Below are 19254 nucleotides of genomic sequence, written 5' to 3'. Positions count from 1 at the left end.
GCCAGCCTCTCTCCTTCAGGCAGGCAGCATCAGCCTGAGGTCACAATGGCCAGTCTCTCTCCTTCAGGCAGGCAGCATCAGCCTGAGGTCACAATGGCCAGTCTCTCTCCTTCAGGCAGGCAGCATCAGTGTGAGGTCGCAATGGCCAGCCTCTCTCCTTCAGGCAGGCAGCATCAGCCTGAGGTCACAATGGCCAGCCTCTCTCCTTCAGGCAGGCAGCATCAGCGTGAAGTCGCAATGGCCAGCCTCTCTCCTTCAGGCAGGCAGCATCAGCGTGAAGTCGCAATGGCCAGTCTCTCTCCTTCAGGCGGGCAGCATCAGCCTGAGGTCGCAATGGCCAGTCTCTCTCCTTCAGGCAGGCAGCATCAGCGTGAAGTCGCAATGGCCAGCCTCTCTCCTTCAGGCAGGCAGCATCAGCCTGAGGTCACAATGGCCAGTCTCTCTCCTTCAGGCAGGCAGCATCAGCCTGAGGTCACAATGGCCAGTCTCTCTCCTTCAGGCAGGCAGCATCAGCCTGAGGTCGCAATGGCCAGTCTCTCTCCTTCAGGCAGGCAGCATCAGCGTGAAGTCGCAATGGCCAGCCTCTCTCCTTCAGGCAGGCAGCATCAGCCTGAGGTCACAATGGCCAGTCTCTCTCCTTCAGGCAGGCAGCATCAGCCTGAGGTCACAATGGCCAGTCTCTCTCCTTCAGGCGGGCAGCATCAGCCTGAGGTCGCAATGGCCAGTCTCTCTCCTTCAGGCAGGCAGCATCAGCGTGAAGTCGCAATGGCCAGCCTCTCTCCTTCAGGCAGGCAGCATCAGCCTGAGGTCACAATGGCCAGTCTCTCTCCTTCAGGCAGGCAGCATCAGCCTGAGGTCACAATGGCCAGTCTCTCTCCTTCAGGCAGGCAGCATCAGCGTGAGGTCGCAATGGCCAGTCTCTCTCCTTCAGGCAGGCAGCATCAGCAGCAGGTCCAGTCTCTCTCCCATCCTTAAGCAGGCAGCAGCCATTGCAGCAGTAGCAACAGTGTGGTGGCATAATGTCTTTCTCACTGACACAGACAGAGGCAGGAGCATTTGGACACACTCTCCTTCTGACGAATTGAGCAGCAGTATGTGGGCACAGCGGCCACCAGCGTCGCTCTCCTGAAATGGGCAGCTGCATGTGGGCACAGAAGCAGCAGGCAAGTAAGGAGAGCTGGTTGGTAGGCACTCAACTATTACAGAGCTTGTACTTATACCAAGCACCCCCAGGGTGGACTGGCACAGAAAGAGGCAGCAATAATAGTGGCAGGCACAGGAATGTTGGCGGCACCCCAGGTATAATAGGATGACAGCTTCCAGAGTTGATCTCAGGATCATTTAAGCATGGTAAGGGTGATAGCGAGCTTTGAAAATCCACCCTGAACCAAGAGGAATCTTGGATGTGTGGAGCTGGATGGGTCCAGAGGGTGCAGTTTGGAACAATGTCATTTGGGGAGGGGAGGGACATCAGCCACCACAAATTCTTTGTTCCTGTTTTAAGAACAAGTTCAAAATCTTTAAATGAAAGCCACTATGTCACATTAAAAAAAGAGGAAGGTTTCAAAAACATTCTTAAGTGGGGTAAATCATTGTTCCTGGTGGGATGGCAGCATGGTGCTCCTACTGCCACAATCCAGCCTAAGCTTTATCATTTTTTTATCAGCATAACTCCTAGGTTTTGTTGCTTTTTTGTTCTGGAACATGACGATGTTGGGCACTGGCTTTTATAGAGAGAGATGCTTACCATAACCATTGATGTAACACTTCTTGAGCTTTCACAGAGTAAATACCGGCAAAGCAGCCCTACAAGCATCCCACCAGCATAAGGACACAGCTTTGGGGAGCAGGGCTTTGCCAATAGGTGCATTGAAATCAGATGACAAGCTGCTTTTTGACCTATACCCAATCACTGCATTCCAACCCACCACCAGCCCTGTTACACAGTGGTGCTGGTTGTCATCATGAGTTGTCCTTGTCACTCAGGTTAACACCGCAAGATGCTTAGCGGCTTTAAAGACTGTGATTTAGTGCAAGCAATCAGTATTAAAATATGCAGTGACATTTCTTTAAGCAAAATTCTTTTTAGGGCACATGCGTGAACAGGGGAGGCTGCCAAACAGTTATTAAGAGTGTTCTCTCCAGGCCAATTAGGTGATTCTATAAACTGTTTGCGTTGGAAGGCTTAATGAAAGACTAATAATGTGTGAAGAAAAGTGCTGTCATTGGTCATTTTGAGATTTTCTTTGTATGTTTGTTGTGGTTGCTGTTCAGTCATTAAGTCGTGTCTGACTCTTCATGACCCCATGGACCATAGCACGCCAGGCCTTCCTGTCCTCCACTCTCTCCCGGAGTGTGCTCAAGTCCATATTCATTGCATCGGTGATGCTATCTAGTCATCTCATCCTCTGCCGTCCCCTTCTCCTTTTGCCTTCAATCTTTCCCAGCATAAGGGTCTTTTCCAGGGAGTTTTCTCTTTGCGTTAGGTGGCCAAAATATTTGAACTTCAGCTTCAGTATCTGTCCTTCCAATGAGCACTCAGGGTTGATTTCCTTTAGGATGGACTGATTTGACCTCCTTGCAGTCCAGGGGACTCGAAAGAGTCTTCTCCAGCACCACAGTTCAAAAGCATCAATTCTTCGGCCGTCAGCCTTCCTTATAGTCCAGCTCTCACAGCCATACGTTACTACTGGGAAAACCATAGGTTTGATTATACAAACCTTTGTCGGCAAGGTGATGTCATGTCTCTGCTTCTTACAATGCTGTCTAGGTTTGCCATGGCTTTCCTCCCAAGGAGCAAGCGTCTTTTAATTTCATGGCTACAGTCACCGTCTGCGGTGATCTTGGAGCCCGAGAAAATAAAATCTCTCAATACTTCCATTTCTTCCCCTTCTGTATGCAAGGAAGTGATGGGGCCAGATGCCATGATCTTAGTTTTTTTAATGTTGAGTTTCAAACCAGCTTTTGCACTCTCCACTTTCACCCTCAACAAGAGGCTCCTTAGATCCTCCTCGCTTAACCTTGCTGGCATCGGCATGTGAAATGAGCGCAGTTGTACTGTAGTTTGAACACTTGCATTGCCCTTCTTTGGAATTGGAATGTAAACTGACCTTTTCCAGTCTTGTGGCCACTGTTGAGTGTTCCAAATTTGTTGGCATATTGAGTGCAGCACTTTCACAGCATCATCTTTTAGGATCTTAAATAGCTCAGCTGGAATACTGTCATCTCTGCTAGCTTTGTTGTTAGTAATGCTTCCTAAGGCCCATTTGACTTCACTGTCGAGGATGTCCGGCTCAAGTTCAGTGACCACACTATCATGGCTATCAGGGACATTCAGATCTTTCCTGTATAGTTCTTCTGTGTATTCTTGCCACCTCTTCTTAATCTCATCTGCTTCTGTTAGGTCCCTGCCTTCTATGTCGTTTATCATGCCTGTCTTTGCACAAAACGTTCCCTTGAGATCTCCAATTTTCTTGAAGAGATCTCTAGTCTTTCCCATTCTGTTGTTTTCCTCGATTTCTTTCCATTGCTCATTTAAGAAGGCCTTCTTGTCTCTCCTTGCTATTCTCTGGAACTCTGCATTCAGCTGGATATATCTTCCCATTTCTCCCTTGCTTTTCGCTTCCCTTCTTTCCTCAGCTACTTGTAAAGCCTCCTCAGACAGCCACTTGGCTTCCTTGCATTTCTTTTTCTTTGGGATGGATTGAGTTGCTGCCTCCTGAACAATGTAATGGACCTCTGTCCATAGTTCCTCAGGCACTCTGTCTATCAGGCCTAATCCCTGAAATCTTTTCCTCACCTCCACTGTATATTCATAAGGGATATGATTTAGGTCATACCTGAATGGTTTAGTGGTTTTCCCTACATTCTTCAATTTAAGCCAAAATTTTGCAATAAGAAGCTCATGATCTGAGCCACAGTCAGCTGCAGGTCTTGTTTTTACCGACTTTATAGAGCTTCTCCATCTTTGGCTGCAAAGTACATAATCAATCTGATTTCGATATTGACCGTCTGGTGATGTCCGTGTGTAGAGTCACCTCTTGTGCTGTTGGAAAAGAGTGTTTGCTATGATCAGCGTGTTCTCTTGGCAAAACTCTATTAGCCTTTGTCCTGCTTCATTTTGTACACCAAGGCCATGCTTGCCTGTTATCCCGGTGATTTCTTGACTTCCTACTTTAGCATTCCAATCCCCTATGATGAAAAGGACATCTTTTTTTGGTGTTAGTTCTAGAAGGTGTTGTAGGTCTTCATAGAACCGATCAACCTCAGCTTCTTCGGCCTCAGTGGTTGGGGCATAGACTTGAATTACTGTGATGTTGAATCGTTTGCCTTGGATTCGTACTGAGGTCATTGTATCGTTTTTGAGATTGTACCCCAGTACTGCTTTTCCCACCCTTTTGTTGACTATGAGTGCTACTCCATTTCTTCTAAGAGATTCTTGCCCACAGTAGTAGATATAATGGTCACCTGAATTAAATTCACCCATGCTTGTCCATTTTAGTTCACTGATTCCCAAGATGTCGATGTTCAATCTTGCCATCTCATGTTTGACCACCTCTAGCTTACCTTGATTCATTGATCTTACATTCTAGGTTCCTAAACAATAGTGTTCTTTACAGCATCGGACTTTCTTTTCACCACCAGACACATCCACAGCTTTGGCCCAGCCGCTTCACTCTTTCTGGCTTTACTTGGAAATTCCCTCTGCTCTTCCCCAGTAGTATATTGGACACCTTTCGACCTTAGGGGCTCATCTTCCAGCGTCATATCTTTTAGCCTTGTGATACGTTCCATGGGGTTTTCTTGGGAAGAATACTGGAGTAGGTTGCCATTTCCTTCTCCAGTGGACCACATTTTGTCAGAACTCTCCGCCATGACCTGTCCATCTTGGCTGGCCCTGCACGGCATAGCTTATGGCTTCACTGAGTTACGCAAGCCCCTTCACCACAACAAGGCAGTGATCCATGAAGGGGCTTTATACGTTTAGGCGTTTCCAAAAGTTATATTTCCTTAGCAGTGATACATATCATATTTACTTGTCTGATCCATCCATCTTTCTGTTATCTATCTGTATCATCTATCTGACATACAATATCTATGATAGCCCATTCACACATGCAAGCCATCTCTTGATGTTTCAGTGACGAATAAGCCCTTACAGAGATGGGAACCCTAATTCAGCACTAACATCATTGAATACACCTGGATTCAAACTAGGGGTGGACGAAAGTGACTTACCTGTCCTCGAAGCTTGTTCGCGGTGGGGGGGAGGCGCTTCGCTCCTCCCCCCGCGAAGTTCAGGCCGGGGGGGGAGGCTTCCCGCCTCGCCCGGCCGAAATTCAGGCCGGGGGGGAGGCTTCCCGCCTCGCCCAGCCGAAATTCAGGCCGGGGAGGAGGCACCTCGCCTGGCCGCGAACTCCAAAGTTTTTTTTTTAAAAAAAAAAACGCCCCCGTGATAGGCTACGTGACGATTAATGTAGCCTATCATGGCTAGATCTGCAAAGTCAGCCGTGATAGGCTACGTTAATCGTCACGTAGCCTATCACGGGTGACTTTAAAAAAAAAAAGCGCGTACGCTAATGGCGGCCCCCATAGGGAGCCGCCATTCGCGTTCCTTATTTGACCAAATAAGGAACGGGAATGGCGGCTCCCTATGGGGGCCGCCATTATCCGTATGCGCTTTTTTTTTTTTTTAAGTCACCCGTGATAGGCTACGTGACGATTTATGTAGCCTATCACGGCTGACTTTGCAAATCTAGCCGTGATAGGCTACGTTAATCGTCACGTAGCCTATCACGGGTGCGTTTTTGTTTTTTTTACTTTTCTTGGAATGGCAGTGGCGGCCGCCGGTCGAAAGACCAGCTGCCGCTCCCGCCCCGCACGAAGACCCGCCGAACCGCCGGCCGGACCCGCCGCCGGGAGGGACATTTGGCAAAGGTAAGTCCCGTCCCGAGGGGGGTGCGGGGTGCAGAGAATTTCTCCCCGAAACTTGTTTGGGGGGCCGAACACGTTGGCGCTCGGCCCCCCGAAGTTTCGGGGAGAAATTCTCCGCCATCCCTAATTCAAACACAGTGTCAGGGTGGAAACTGAGCCAATAGAAACCCAGAGCAGTTCTGATTCTGAAGAGGAACAGCAATTCGTGGGAGAGGAGCTCGCTCATCTCTCACAGGCACAGCAGCTGGCAGAGATTCCTCCTGCCAGCATTCCTGAGATAGATAGTGACCCTGGCAGTGAGAGAGTGCTGGAGGGGGGCTTGCTGGACACTCGGCGCAGATGCAGGGAGCGACGACAGATGGAGGGCGTGGAAAGGAGGTGTAGCGCTCGTTTGGCACACAGGCAACTGTCGCGTCCCGAGGACCCAAGGGAAAGAGGGAGGATCTCTACCTAGCCCATAAGTTCAGGGTCTTCCTGTGATTCTCCTTCAAACGGGCACCAACTGCCTTACCTGGAGCTTAGGCTACTCAGCTATCTTTCCCCAGGGCTGTTCCTTGCTTTGGCGCTAGCGACTAGTATTCTGAAAGAGTCATAAAGTAATAAAGGAATAAAGTCTTGGAAAGAATTCCTTGTCATCTGTGTCCTGAGTTGGCTATTGGTGGGGACTGCAAGACGCAGCTAGGGTGCTCCTGACACCCAGACTTCTGAACACTAAACACTCAAAGCTCTGGTTGCACGAATCCATCCATTTCAGTTTCTCCCATATCCATTTTTTAAAAAATCTCAAGTTATTTTTGTCCCGAATATGGAGAATTTGCAAATGTTGGTAAATTGTTATCAAAACCAAACTGAAACAAAATTCTCACCCGTCTGTAATGAAATCGTTCCCTCTGCCCAGGGAATGCTGAGAACTGTAGTTCTGTGAAAGGGGCTAGAAATCTGTAGCAAAATTCTCAGCATCTCACTGAATTCCAATTCCCATAATCTAATCTCCGAAAGAAGCCATAACAGTTGGCAATACTGTAAAATCGATAGAAGGCATAGTTCATGAAGGAGTTTGCAATGAGCTGCAGGTCACTAACTACATGATGTGGGGAGAAATACTCTGGTTCACATTTATATGTGCAAAGGCCCTAGCACCTCTGCAGAATGTGACAGCCTTGTGTGGGCACAGCAAGTTGGCACATGCTGCATGTGATTACTTCAGGGTGGTGATAGCTAGCAAGGTACTGTGAACATTTTCATTCACCTTGCCTGCTGTGGACAAGTATCAAAGTGGAAACTTTTCAGTAGTCCCTCCTTTACCTTCCTCACTGTTGAAATGTAGATTGCAAGCTCCTATTGGAAGTCCTAGATTGTGAGTCCTATGTTTATTGCTAGCGTTATTCTTCCAAGTGCTATATACATTGGTGGCACTGTATAAACCCTGTCACCTATTACGTAATGTGGAGGTCCTGTAGGCTGACATACGGGATGCCAAAACAGGCTTAGGGAGAGAGCAGGAATGGGTCCTGCTGACATGGGACACAGGAGTTTTCCAGATAAATCTACCCCCCCCCTTCACATTGCTAAATAAAAACAAATAAAAACAGGAAAAAATCAGGTTCTGTGTGTAATTGGAGGAACTGGAGGATTATGAAAGCAAACAGTGGCAGCTGAAGGTTCTGCACGGGCACAAGCAGAGGGAACTTGACCAGTGGAAGTAGGGATTACACAGAGTGGAATGAAAGCAAAGCCTTGATACACATGTGGGGGGAGGGGGAAGGGGTGTTCATACAACTACCCCACACATTCAGTGAATACAGGTGGGAGGGAGTGGGATCACATCTGCCATCTCCTTGCCTGACATTGTTGCACACACTGGCCATGCCCCCCCCCCTCACCGCCCCATGGCTGAGCGTTCAGCATTAGTGTGAAGGGGCAATAGACAAACATTTATAGAGCTCCCCCACATGAGCAAGAACTCTGATTGGCCATGTTTTTACTCACATGGAGGAGCCTTATATATGTACAGCTGTACATTCATAGGCCCTCTTCACAATAATGTCAAATGCATGGCTGCTGGGGGTGTGGTGAGTGGGTCCCCTGGCATTGAGGATGGGCTAGCACAATGGTCTCATTCCCTGTTTCACATGCACAGCAATCATATATAGTACATCTGAACAGACCTATCATTTGAGCAGACTGTTAGTCAAGTGGGGATTCTGCTCAGTAAGCTCCAGATACTGTGGTCCATGTAACTAGTTGGTTAAAAACCCGCTGTGGTTTGTTAGCCTAGAGTGAGTTTAAACCACAGCTCCCTGAGTTCGTATGTCACAGGAAAGAATGGTTTAAATAAAAGAAAAAGCTTTCATTCTCCTTCTCTTGCACACATAGGAAGAGGAAGCTGGGTGTACATGAGCCTATTGCTTGTCACAGTTTGTTCCTAATTATCTAAATCATCAAGCCACTCCTTCTGAACCAGGCCACTTGGTAACTTATCCTGAATATTTTGCAGAATAAAAAAAAGGAAAGTTGATAACTTTATCTGAACATGTGGAATGTGCATGTCTGCATATCTGAACATGCGCAGAGGAATAAAACGTTGATAAAGAAAAACATGAGCACAAGCACAGCGTGAAAATTGTGTCAGCGAAGACTGAGCAAAGATTAGAATGCTGGAAAAGTGGCAGTTGGTTTGACAGAGATATAAATGGCGGGGGCGGGGGGGATGCAGCTACCCGTTCACAACTGGTGCGACAAAGTTCTTCATGGAAAAAACTGCCCAAGTTGTTATAAGATATCAACAGACCAAAAGGAAGAAGGAAAAATCATATCATCAGAGGAAGATAAGGGCTAAGGCACTGGCAGATAGAAAACTGTAGATAAGACATCCAAATTAGAACATAAAACTATAGATAAGATATCCAAATTAGAACAGTAGCAATTACTAGTATTCAAAAAATAAACTGTAGCAACTTAAATTAGGAGGAATCAAAAATTTGAATGTGAGAGCAAACACAGAAATCCTTTGAGGTATTATAAGATTATTTTTAATAAATAGCTTTATCTGATAACAGGCAACACAGCATCTTGAAGAAAAGATGGAGTACCCAACTAAATCCTTTGAGCAACAGTTTTACTTAAGTATGTTCACATTACTCTTTATATGGCAAATAGTTACCAAGAATTAGTACAAAATGGCACAATTTCAGAAAGCTCTCTCCTACCTCCAAGGCATTTCATTAGCTGTTAGTCAAATACCCAAACCATATGTTGAAGGGAAAAATTTTATTTGGCTCTGATTCAGCAGTTTCTTGTTGTCAACTATGGGGACACCATACGCTTCAAAATAATTTTGTTGATAAGCATAGCTTTAGTTTTTATTGCCTTTTCCTTTTCACAGAATTATCATTTTGTTGATTGGTAGGAGGTCTCCTAATCTTTTCTTAATAAAATAATTCACAAGTGAAGTTCCTAGATTGTAGCGGGTGAAAGAAAAACTTAACCTGAAAGGAAAATTGATCAGCAAATACAGCAACTGTGCTGAGCCGGGATACAGTGAAATTGAATAAAGGGGCAAAAATGGGTTCTTTGAAATGAGGTTTCAAAGCAAACTCTATGAAGAGAAAAGTAATAGTTTCCAAAGCAAAAAAAAAAAAAGTACTATGGTAACTTTAAAAAGAATCTCTGTTTTAAAAATAATATCTAATAGAAAAAGGACTAATCAAACTTGAACCTTTGAAATCACATTTTGTTGATTTCAAGAAATAAATATCTGTCTTTGTGTAATTTTCTCCATCTGCATTCACTGTTATTGTTTCCTCTTTTTGTGCATTACCTCAGCTTGCTGCTGGGATTTTTACTGGAATGGGAAGAAAGAGGGGACATTATACAAAATTAGGATTGTTACATGTCACTGTTAAGCTTTTTAATTAGTAGGGATATATGAGAAATTCATTTCACTTTGTTTTTGATAAGGATTTACCCAGTTCCCACCTCTCAGACCAAATATGGACTTGAATGCAATCTGTGGTTGACGTCCATACATTCCTGAGCTTGCAATGTGATTTGCCAACAACACAGAAAATGTGTTTGATAGTGTACATTCATGCATACATTTGAAAAATATGCATAAAAATATGTACTTTGGAAAAATGCACACTTTAATTAATGGGAGAAGAATGCATACATTTCAAAGATGCATACAATTGATATGTACGTTTGGAAAAATATGCATGAAAATGCATGATTTTCATGTGAAAAGAAAAAAAACAAAGATCACAATCTAATACAAAACATGAGACAGAACAAACTTTGAGGTGGAATTTGGAGAACTTCGACAAACTTGAGTTCTTGCTTGTATATGCATCCCTAATTTTTAGTGATGAGCAAACTCACCTTGGCTCGAATCTGGAACAGTTCAGTGTTTCCTTGGTGAGTACCGGGGAGGGAACTTCTTTCTGAGAGTTTTCTCTCAGTTCCTAATATTGGCACATTTATTTGTTTATTTATTTATTTCTATACCGCCCAATAGCCAAAGCTCTCTGGGCAGTTCACATGAGTGATCGTGGTGCCATGCACATGCACCTTATCGTATTACCCCTAGGGAATTGTAGTTCCCAGAATTAGCTATGATTGAGAGCTGCTTGGAAATTCAATCCCTCTCCTCCCTGCCAAAGCAAACAGGCTTGGAAGCAAGAGACTATTTTAGATGTGGTTGCAAGACAAGGTGTAGTGGCTAGAGTGTTGGACTGAGATCCGGGAGATCTGGATTCTAGTCCCCACTTGGCCATGAAAGCTCACTGGATGACTTTGAGTCAGTCACAGATTCTCAGCCCAACCTACCTCACAGGGTTGTTGTGAGGATAAAACAGAGAGGAGGAAGATTATGTATGCCGCCTTGGGTTCCTTGGAAGAAAAAAGGCGGGTTATAAATGCAGTAATAAACAAACAAACCACATAAAACACTTGCAAGACACAGTTGAGAAAACTGATCTAACAGAAAGCAGATACCCAATAAACAAAAGCCTGTTTGGGCAAGTACTCTTGGTCACATAGCTCACAACAATCTACAGTTTAATTGTCAGTAAGAGGTTAATATTAATGGACCTGCAAATGCACCTACAAAGCAACTGTACTTCATGTAGAATCAGAGTGATCAATGTGAGGAACCTCGAGAGTAGTAAGAAGCTAATACTGAAGAACTTTTGTACATAAACCTACAAAGCATGGTGGTCATTAGCATTATAAACTGGACAAATTAATGTCCTTAACCAGGTAATCACAAACTTGGATGACATCCCTGGGGGTTTAATTTCTTTTTGCGGAAATCCTGAGACACTTAGTTTTAATTTAAATGATATAAGTAGAAGATGAGTTCAGAAGCTTTGGTGCCCCCTGCCCACAATCATTTGTGACAGTGCAGCAGAGCAGTGCAGAAGCAACCAAGACATGAGGAGCTCTAGCAGAATGAAACAACACAACCGCCATACCTCCATTTGCTCCCACCAGCTCCAGAAAGAAGAGCAGAATCCTAGCCAGTTCCATCAGGCTCTTAAGGAAATGGCCTGTCACCACCTGGCTACAGAGCCATCACTAGCCGCTGCTTTTTGGAGGAGAGCTGTTTCTATCAAGCCACCATAGATCTCATCCAGCAGGGCAACACCAACCAAAGATCCTTTGGGGATGTGACAAGTCCATGTGAAGGGAGTGGTTTGTACATTTTCCTTGGGGTGAGAGGGAGACACTCTGAGAGCCAGGAAATGAGGCAATTTTGCCAGCGCAGCCATCTTTATTATGTCAGTCCTACTCTTGACATACGCGTGACGGCACAGGAGCACCATGCAGGCCCCGAGTTCCTTGCCACCACAGGGAATAGGCAAGTGGGCAGGCTGTCTTCCTGCCAACTAGTGAGTGACAGGGAGATTGGCTGTGGTGCCGATGGGGGGTGGGGGACAATGGAGAGCTATTTGCCAATGGCCTGGGTTTGTGTATGATGCCAGGAGAAAGATGGGTGTGTGCAACCTTGTTAATTCTCCTGGACTTCCCAACAGCTTTCAGTACTGTTAACCATGGTAGCCTTCTGAACTGACTGTCCAGGATGGGAATTTGGGGCACCATTCCTATCTGGATAGATGATATGGGGAAACAAAGCAAAAAAAGTACCTTTATTTCAGACAGAGGGAATTAGAAGCACATTGCAGCACTTCATTCTCTGTTGAGACTTGGCACCTCTTGCAAACCATAGCTTATCATCTCCCCTCCACCCCAGTTCTCTGTTATCATGGTAGTTATGGAGAGTAGAGTGTATGTTATAGTTAAAAACACAATGATGGCGAGAAAACATTACCCATCATCATCTCTCCCCACCTCCCCTGACGCACTGCTGGCTGTTTCTGAATGGAACATTCATTGTGTGATACATCATCATCTTGTGCACCTGCCATGTTCCGTCATGAATTCTATTAATCCACCTAAAGCTAACAAGAATTAATTGTGTGGTATGGCAAACTGGCACAGGTGGGGCATGCTGCTTGGGCAGCCCCAAAATGCAGCCACTCATTCATCCTTGTTTATCTGTCACTCTCTCTTTCTCTCTCATCCCAACAGGTGTGTGCCCAATCACTGTGAACATGGAGGCAAATGCACTCAAACATGGGACAGCTTCAGTTGCACCTGTGATGGAACTGGATACAATGGAGCCACATGCCATAACTGTAAGTGAAGCCTGGATTCTGGACTGACTTCAAGTGCATGATCTAGTCAATGAAAAGCACTATTATTCAGTCCCAAAGTCAAAAGAACTAAAAACCTCTCTCAGTGAAATGAGCAGACTTTAACTGTCTTGCTTGCTTGCTTATTTATTTATTAAATTTATTAATCGCCCATCTGGCTGGTCACCCAGCCACTCTGGGTGATGTACAAAGTATGTAATAGAACAGTTTAAAACAATAAAACTGTACAATAAAAACATCATTTTCTAAAAATACCCTAACCCACCCCAAATGCCTGCCTGAACAACCACGTTTTTAATGCACAGCGGAAGCTCATTCAAGAGGGGGCATGGTGGAGTTCCCTAGGGAGGGAGTTCCAGAAAGTGGGGGCCACCACAGAGAAGGCCATCTCCCTCGTCCCCACCAGTCTAGCTGTCCTGGCCGATGGGACAGAGAGAAGGCCATCTAAGGCTGTTCTTGTTCAGCGGCCTGTCTGGTGTTGCTGGAGGCGCTCCATAAGATAGGCTGAGCTGGAACCATATCGGGTTTTAAAGGTCAAAACCAACACCTTGAATTTGGCCCAGAAAACAACTGGTAACCAGTGCAACTCCTTCAGCACTGGAGTGATGTGATCTCGCCGGCGGCTGCCTTTGATCAGGCGAGCCGCCGCATTCTGTAGCAGCTGCAGCTTCCGAACCGTCTTCAAGGGTAACCCCACGTTACAGTAGTCTAAACAAGAGGAGACCAGGGCACGTACTACCGATGGGAGCAGATGGTAGGGAAGATTAGCCTTAGCTGGATCATGGCCAATGTTAATGCATACTAAATGATCTTATAGTTTTTCCTATAGTTTTTCTTACAGTTTTTTAAGTGTGTACTTATTTTGCAGCCCCTGTAATTACAACCCACCGGTTAAAATTGGCCCTCACTAATCAGCTAAGGGTTTAGGCCACAATCTAAAGCAAAACTAAGCACACTTATAGTAAGCCTGTTAATTTCAGTGGATGTGAGCACACTGCATTTGACTATGGCCTGATTTTCCTTAGTTATGGATGCTTTTGTGAATTTAAACTGAATCTGGTGTTAAATGTGTAAGGAAGAAAGGCTGTAAGTTTATATAGTATACACACTTCCCCAGGACTAAGTCTCACTGAGCTCAATTGGACTTACTGCTTCTGAGTAGTCATGCATAGAATTGCATGGCATGCCACCCTCCCTCCATCCTTGCTTGCTGGTTTGGATTCTAGGTTTTTTAATGAATGTCTCATTGTTTGTTCTTTTTATTGTTTGGAACTGATTTTGCGAGCTGCCTCAGATACCGTGTAGGGGAACAGCTACATCCTTGGATAGTGTGTAGGGGAAAGGATATAAATGGAAACAAACAAATAAATAAAGCTATTGTTGATATATAGCAGCCATGTCTTAAATTAGACACATACAAAATACAAGAGGAGTCAACTATGTGCTTTTTAATGTTCTAGAGTTAGTGTGATATTTGAGAGCCTTAGGAGAATTTTGTTTAAGTTCTAGGGTTGGATCCTGGATCTGCCTTCTGCAAGAGGTGGGCTCGGATCATGGAAAGTCCCTCTGCCCAGTTTTGGGGGATCCTCCTCTCCCCCCACCCCACAGCTCACTCTATTAAGCAGGGTCTCCTGACTCTCTGTGCAGCATTTTCAGGGTGCTGTAGGGGTGCTGTGGGAAGGAGGGCAACAGGGAAGTCCACTTCCATCAGTGCAATTGATCCAGCATAAATCTGGATCCAATCCATAAGTTTTAAGTATTTAGTATTGAAGCTATATGAATAGGGTATTTCCTGCAGTTTGAATTGACACTTACAGAGCAATCCTAACTAGAATTAGGCAGCCGCCTCCAACCTCGGAGGTGACTGCCTATCCAAAGCCAGGAAGGAGAGGCACGGGGGGACCATTCCCTCCGCTCCTCTCCTGTCATGCTCTTTTTCTCTAGACAGCCATTTTTGGCTGTCAAGTGGCAGGGGGACCGACTGGGAGAGGAAGCTGCCATATGACACATTGGATGTGTCATTCGCGCAGCTCCACTCTCCCCGCCCCAGAACGCCCCCCCGGCCCCACCCCTTTTCAGTCGCTCCACACTCCTCTTGCGAGCGCAGAGGATGGGGCTTCTCCACACTGACTCCAAGGCAGCGCGGATGAGAGGGGAAGTCAGTTTTCCGACCTTGGAGCACAGGCTCCAAGGTCGGTCCCCTGAAATGAGCATATCCTATGGCCATGTCTAGCGGGCCATGGGACTGATCTCTTAGGATCTAAAATGCCTTCTTAGATGTCACCTCAGACAGAAGGAACTCCCACCCCATATCTTCAATTTTTTTCTTGTCTCATTAAGGACGCAATCCTATGCATTGTGCCCTCGTTGGACAGAATCCTCCAAGTATCCAATGCTCTGCCTCTGCTGTCAAGAGAGTGGGAGGAGCAACAAAGGTGATTTTTGCCTCTCCAACCTCCTTTGTGTGTTTTTTCTTCTAGACAGAAGAAGCCTAGCGAAGACCTATCTAGCAAAGGCACACTGGTGGGGGCAGAGCTACGTCTGGACAGACCATAGGATTCTATGTAATCTGGCCTCTCCTCTCTATTCCCCCTCCACACCCACCACAATGCCCTCTATGAGACCTCACCAAGGTCCTCCAAGGCCATTTTTGTGCAATCAGCATGGTTCTTTCTGCAGTGGCTGCAAGGGGGAGGGGGGAGGGATTGGACTTTGGAGTCCACCTTCTAAGGTTATAGCAGTGTCTTCGGCCTTGGAGCGGGGGGGGGGAGCTCTGAGGGAATCCAATACTCCCTGGGATGCCCTCCAGAGGCCATAAGATTTTTACAACCCCTTCCCCATACATGCAAAATCCAGTTCAAATACTGTATTTTTGTATCAGCCTTCAATAACTGCTGGGGTCATTGACTAATATTAATTGAAAAGGGGTATTCTGGGGGTTGATAGGATTGCACCCTAAGGGTACTATCCTATGCAGGTTTGGACAGAAAAAAGTCTTACAACTCTCAGCATGTTTCCAGCCAGCTATGCTGGGAATTGTAGGATTTTTTTTCCCCTGTCTAAACATGCATAGGATTGCACCCTACGTGTGTGTGCTTTAACACTCCAGAAATTCTTTGGAAACAAGGACACTGTTAAAATACTTCATTTGCCTAACTAACATTGTGGTGAGAAAAGAATACAGGAAAAGCATCACTTCTCAGAAATTAAATTCATTACCCAAGGGAAAAGCACTCCCAGTAGCTCTGAACATTTCACTTAAGAGCATTTTTACTTGCCTTCTGTGGATAAAATAATACAAGAGGAAAATGGACATAGTACTTCTAGGCTTTCATAGTGCTAGAACATGGATTTAAATGCCATTGTCATATTTTCTCAGCCACTGCTGCGTTAAAGCTTCAGAGATGGCAGAAGTATGGGTCATCTAGGGATACATAGTTGCTGCAACCTTGACTATTCTTTAAAGATTTCAGTCTAATGCCTTTCTTCATGTTGCTTTGGAAAGTTATTTCTTTTTCAAAGGATGTAATTTCACTTTTACAAGGAGTCTTGAAATACTTTCCTGTTGTTTGGGAAACAAAATCCCTTTCGAAAGTGAGATTTACCTGAAATGTTTCAGCTTAATAACAGCACTTCGGTAAATAGAATCTTCTTATTACACTTTTTCCCTCTTCTGAGCCTTTAAGCCAGAGGAAGCTTGTCAGGCCATGTTATATTACAAGCCCAAACTCTAGGAGTAGTTTTCTAAAACAAACAAACAAAAGATCATGCTCCCTCCAGAGAAATTGGTGCTGGGATCAGAAAATGGCAGCATCCTGCAATTTTTAACCTCTAATTAATTAGGCAATTGTGGTTTGTTTGTGATACCCTGAAAAGGAAGCTGTTTAAATGGCATGATCCAATCCAAAGTCCTGATCAAGCTGTCTGTGTGCACAATCGTTGGCGTGCTTCCAGATGGAGGGCTCCCAGCACCAACAATCAAAAGGCATTGTGCAGCTGTTCTGTCTTTTCTTCCTTAACAGATCTTATCTGGTAAGAAAAAAGATGGAAGAAGCAGTGGAAAAACATGGGAGGGCTGCAAATTAGATGACAATTGCCCCCCCCAAATTCCGTGAATGAGGCAGGTGATTGGACAATAAAAGCCTTGACTAGAAGCACCGCCATTGAGATAACCAGCAATATCTCTGATTAGCTGCTTCAAGGGGGAGTGGGGAGGAATTAAATCTAGCCCCTGCTCCCTCATGAACTATCACTGAACCCCTGACTCAGCTGCTTTCATATAGCCCAACAACAGCTCGAGTGAAAGATACAGAGAGAGAGAGGACGTTAGTTCTTTGTCCATCTAGGGATATGAATATGGAAGCCTGCATTCTTGTTCCTTGGCACCTGACACAAACTAACATGATTATCTGCAAAGAGCTTCCTGAATCTTAGGACTGTGACATTACTTCAGGCAGCCCCCCCCCCCCAACTTCATCAGCAGCAACACCTTTTTTCTTTCTTTTACATCCCTCCTTTTTTGTTTGATATACAGCCTGGGGAAGCATTCCATTAAAAACTGAAAGCCACCTCACTTATGTTGTGGCTTTCAATTGGTCCTAGCAAAGCGACTATACTACTGCTGCTGTTCTGTTTTTTCTAAATGGACCAATATAGCTACTGCGTGTTTTGTCTGCTTTGTTGTTGTTTCAGCGCCTTCCAGTTATTATCTTCTCTTCTCTTGTTGTTGTTGTTGTTGTTCAGTCGTTCAGTCGTGTCCGACTCTTCGTGACCCCATGGACCATAGCACGCCAGGCCTTCCTGTCCTGCGCTCTCTCCCGGAGCGTGCTCAAGTTCATATTCATTGCATCAGTGATGCTGTCTAGCCATCTCATCCTCTGCCGTCCCCTTCTCCTTTTGCCTTCAGTCTTTCCCAGCATCAGGGTCTTTTCCAGGGAGTTTTCTCTTCGCATTAGGTGGCCAAAATATTGGAGCTTCAGCTTCAGTATCTGTCCTTCCAATGAGCACTCAGGGTTGATTTCCTTTAGGATGGACTGATTTGACCTCCTTGCAGTCCAGGGGACTCGTAAGAGTCTTCTCCAGCACCACAGTTCGAAAGCATCAATTCTTCGGCGCTCAGCCTTCCTTATAGTCCAGCTCTCACAGCCATACATTACTACTGGGAAAACCATAGCTTTGATTAGACGGACCTTTGTCGGCAAGGTGATGTCTCTGCTTCTTACTATGCTGTCTAGGTTGGCCATAGCTTTCCTCCCCAGGAGCAAGCGTCTTTTAATTTCATGGCTACAGTCACCGTCTGCGGTGATCTTGGAGCCCAAGAAAGTAAAATCTGTCACTGCTTCCATTTCTTCCCCTTCTATATGCCAGGAAGTGATGGGGCCAGATGCCATGATCTTAGTTTTTCTAATGTTGAGGTTCAAACCAGCTTTTGCACTCTCCTCTTTCACCCTCAACAAGAGGCTCTTTACATCCTCTTCGCTTTCTGCCATTAGGGTGGTATCGTCTGCATATTGGAGGTTGTTGATAATTCTCCCAGCAATCTTAATTCCGACCTCTGATTCATCCAACCCGGCATTTCTCATGATGTACTCTGCATATAAGTTAAATAAGCAGGGTGACAATATGCAGCCTTGTCGTACTCCTTTCCCAATTTTGAACCAATCGGTTGTTCCATGTCTGGTTCTTACTGTTGCTTCTTGACCTTCGTACAGGTTTCTCAGGAGACAGGTAAGGTGGTCTGGTACTCCCATCACTTTAAGAATTTGCCACAGTTTGTTGTGATCCACACAATCAAAGGCTTTAGCGTAGTCAATGAAGCAGAAATAGACGTTTTTCTGGAATTCTCTTGCTTTCTCCATGATGCAGCGAATGTTGGCAATTTGATCTCTAGTTCCTCTGCCTCTTCGAAACCCAGCTTGTACTTCCGGCAGTTCTCGGTTCGCATACCACTGAAGCCTAGCTTGTAGGATTTTGAGCATCACCTTGCTGGCATGTGAAATGAGCGCAATTGTGCGGTAGTTTGAACACTCTTTGGCGTTGCCCTTCTTTGGAATTGGAATGTAAACTGACCTTTTCCAGTCTTGTGGCCACTGTTGAGTGTTCCAGATTTGTTGGCATATTGAATGCAGCACTTTAACAGCATCATCTTTTAGGATTTTAAATAGCTCGGCTGGAATACTGTCATCTCCGCTAGCTTTGTTGTTAGTAATGCTTCCTAAGGCCCACTTGACTTCACTCTCTAGGATGTCCGGCTCAAGTTCAGTGACCGCACTATCATGGCTATCAGGGACATTCAGATCTTTCCTGTATAGTTCTTCTGTGTATTCTTGCCACTTCTTCTTAATCTCATCTGCTTCTGTTAGGTCCCTGCCTTCTTTGTCCTTTATCATGCCCGTCTTTGCACAAAACGTTCCCTTGAGATCTCCAATTTTCTTGAAGAGATCTCTAGTCTTTCCCATTCTGTTGTTTTCCTCGATTTCTTTGCATTGTTCATTTAAGAAGGCCTTCTTGTCTCTCCTTGCTATTCTCTGGAACTCTGCATTCAGTTGGGTATATCTTCCCCTTTCTCCCTTGCTTTTCGCTTCCCTTCTTTCGTGAGCTACTT

The 19254-nt window shown here is 45.2% G+C and overlaps 1 protein-coding gene across 1 annotated transcript in view; it reads left to right on the top strand.

The window, feature by feature from the left end:
* The window catches only part of CNTNAP2 (contactin associated protein 2), a 2014778-nt gene that overhangs the window by 1408929 nt on the left and 586595 nt on the right, over positions 1–19254 (top strand). Inside the window, exon 11 of the mRNA XM_084857751.1 lies at positions 12526–12632. Coding sequence (XP_084713877.1) covers positions 12526–12632 — 107 coding nt within the window. The remainder of the gene's footprint in view (positions 1–12525; positions 12633–19254) is intronic.

Source organism: Heloderma suspectum, chromosome 5 (genome assembly GCF_057233095.1).
Source record: "Heloderma suspectum isolate Gila_16-S chromosome 5, 16-S_ref, whole genome shotgun sequence".
Lineage (NCBI taxonomy): Eukaryota > Metazoa > Chordata > Lepidosauria > Squamata > Helodermatidae > Heloderma > Heloderma suspectum.
This window is presented reverse-complemented; position numbering and strand designations above follow the sequence as displayed.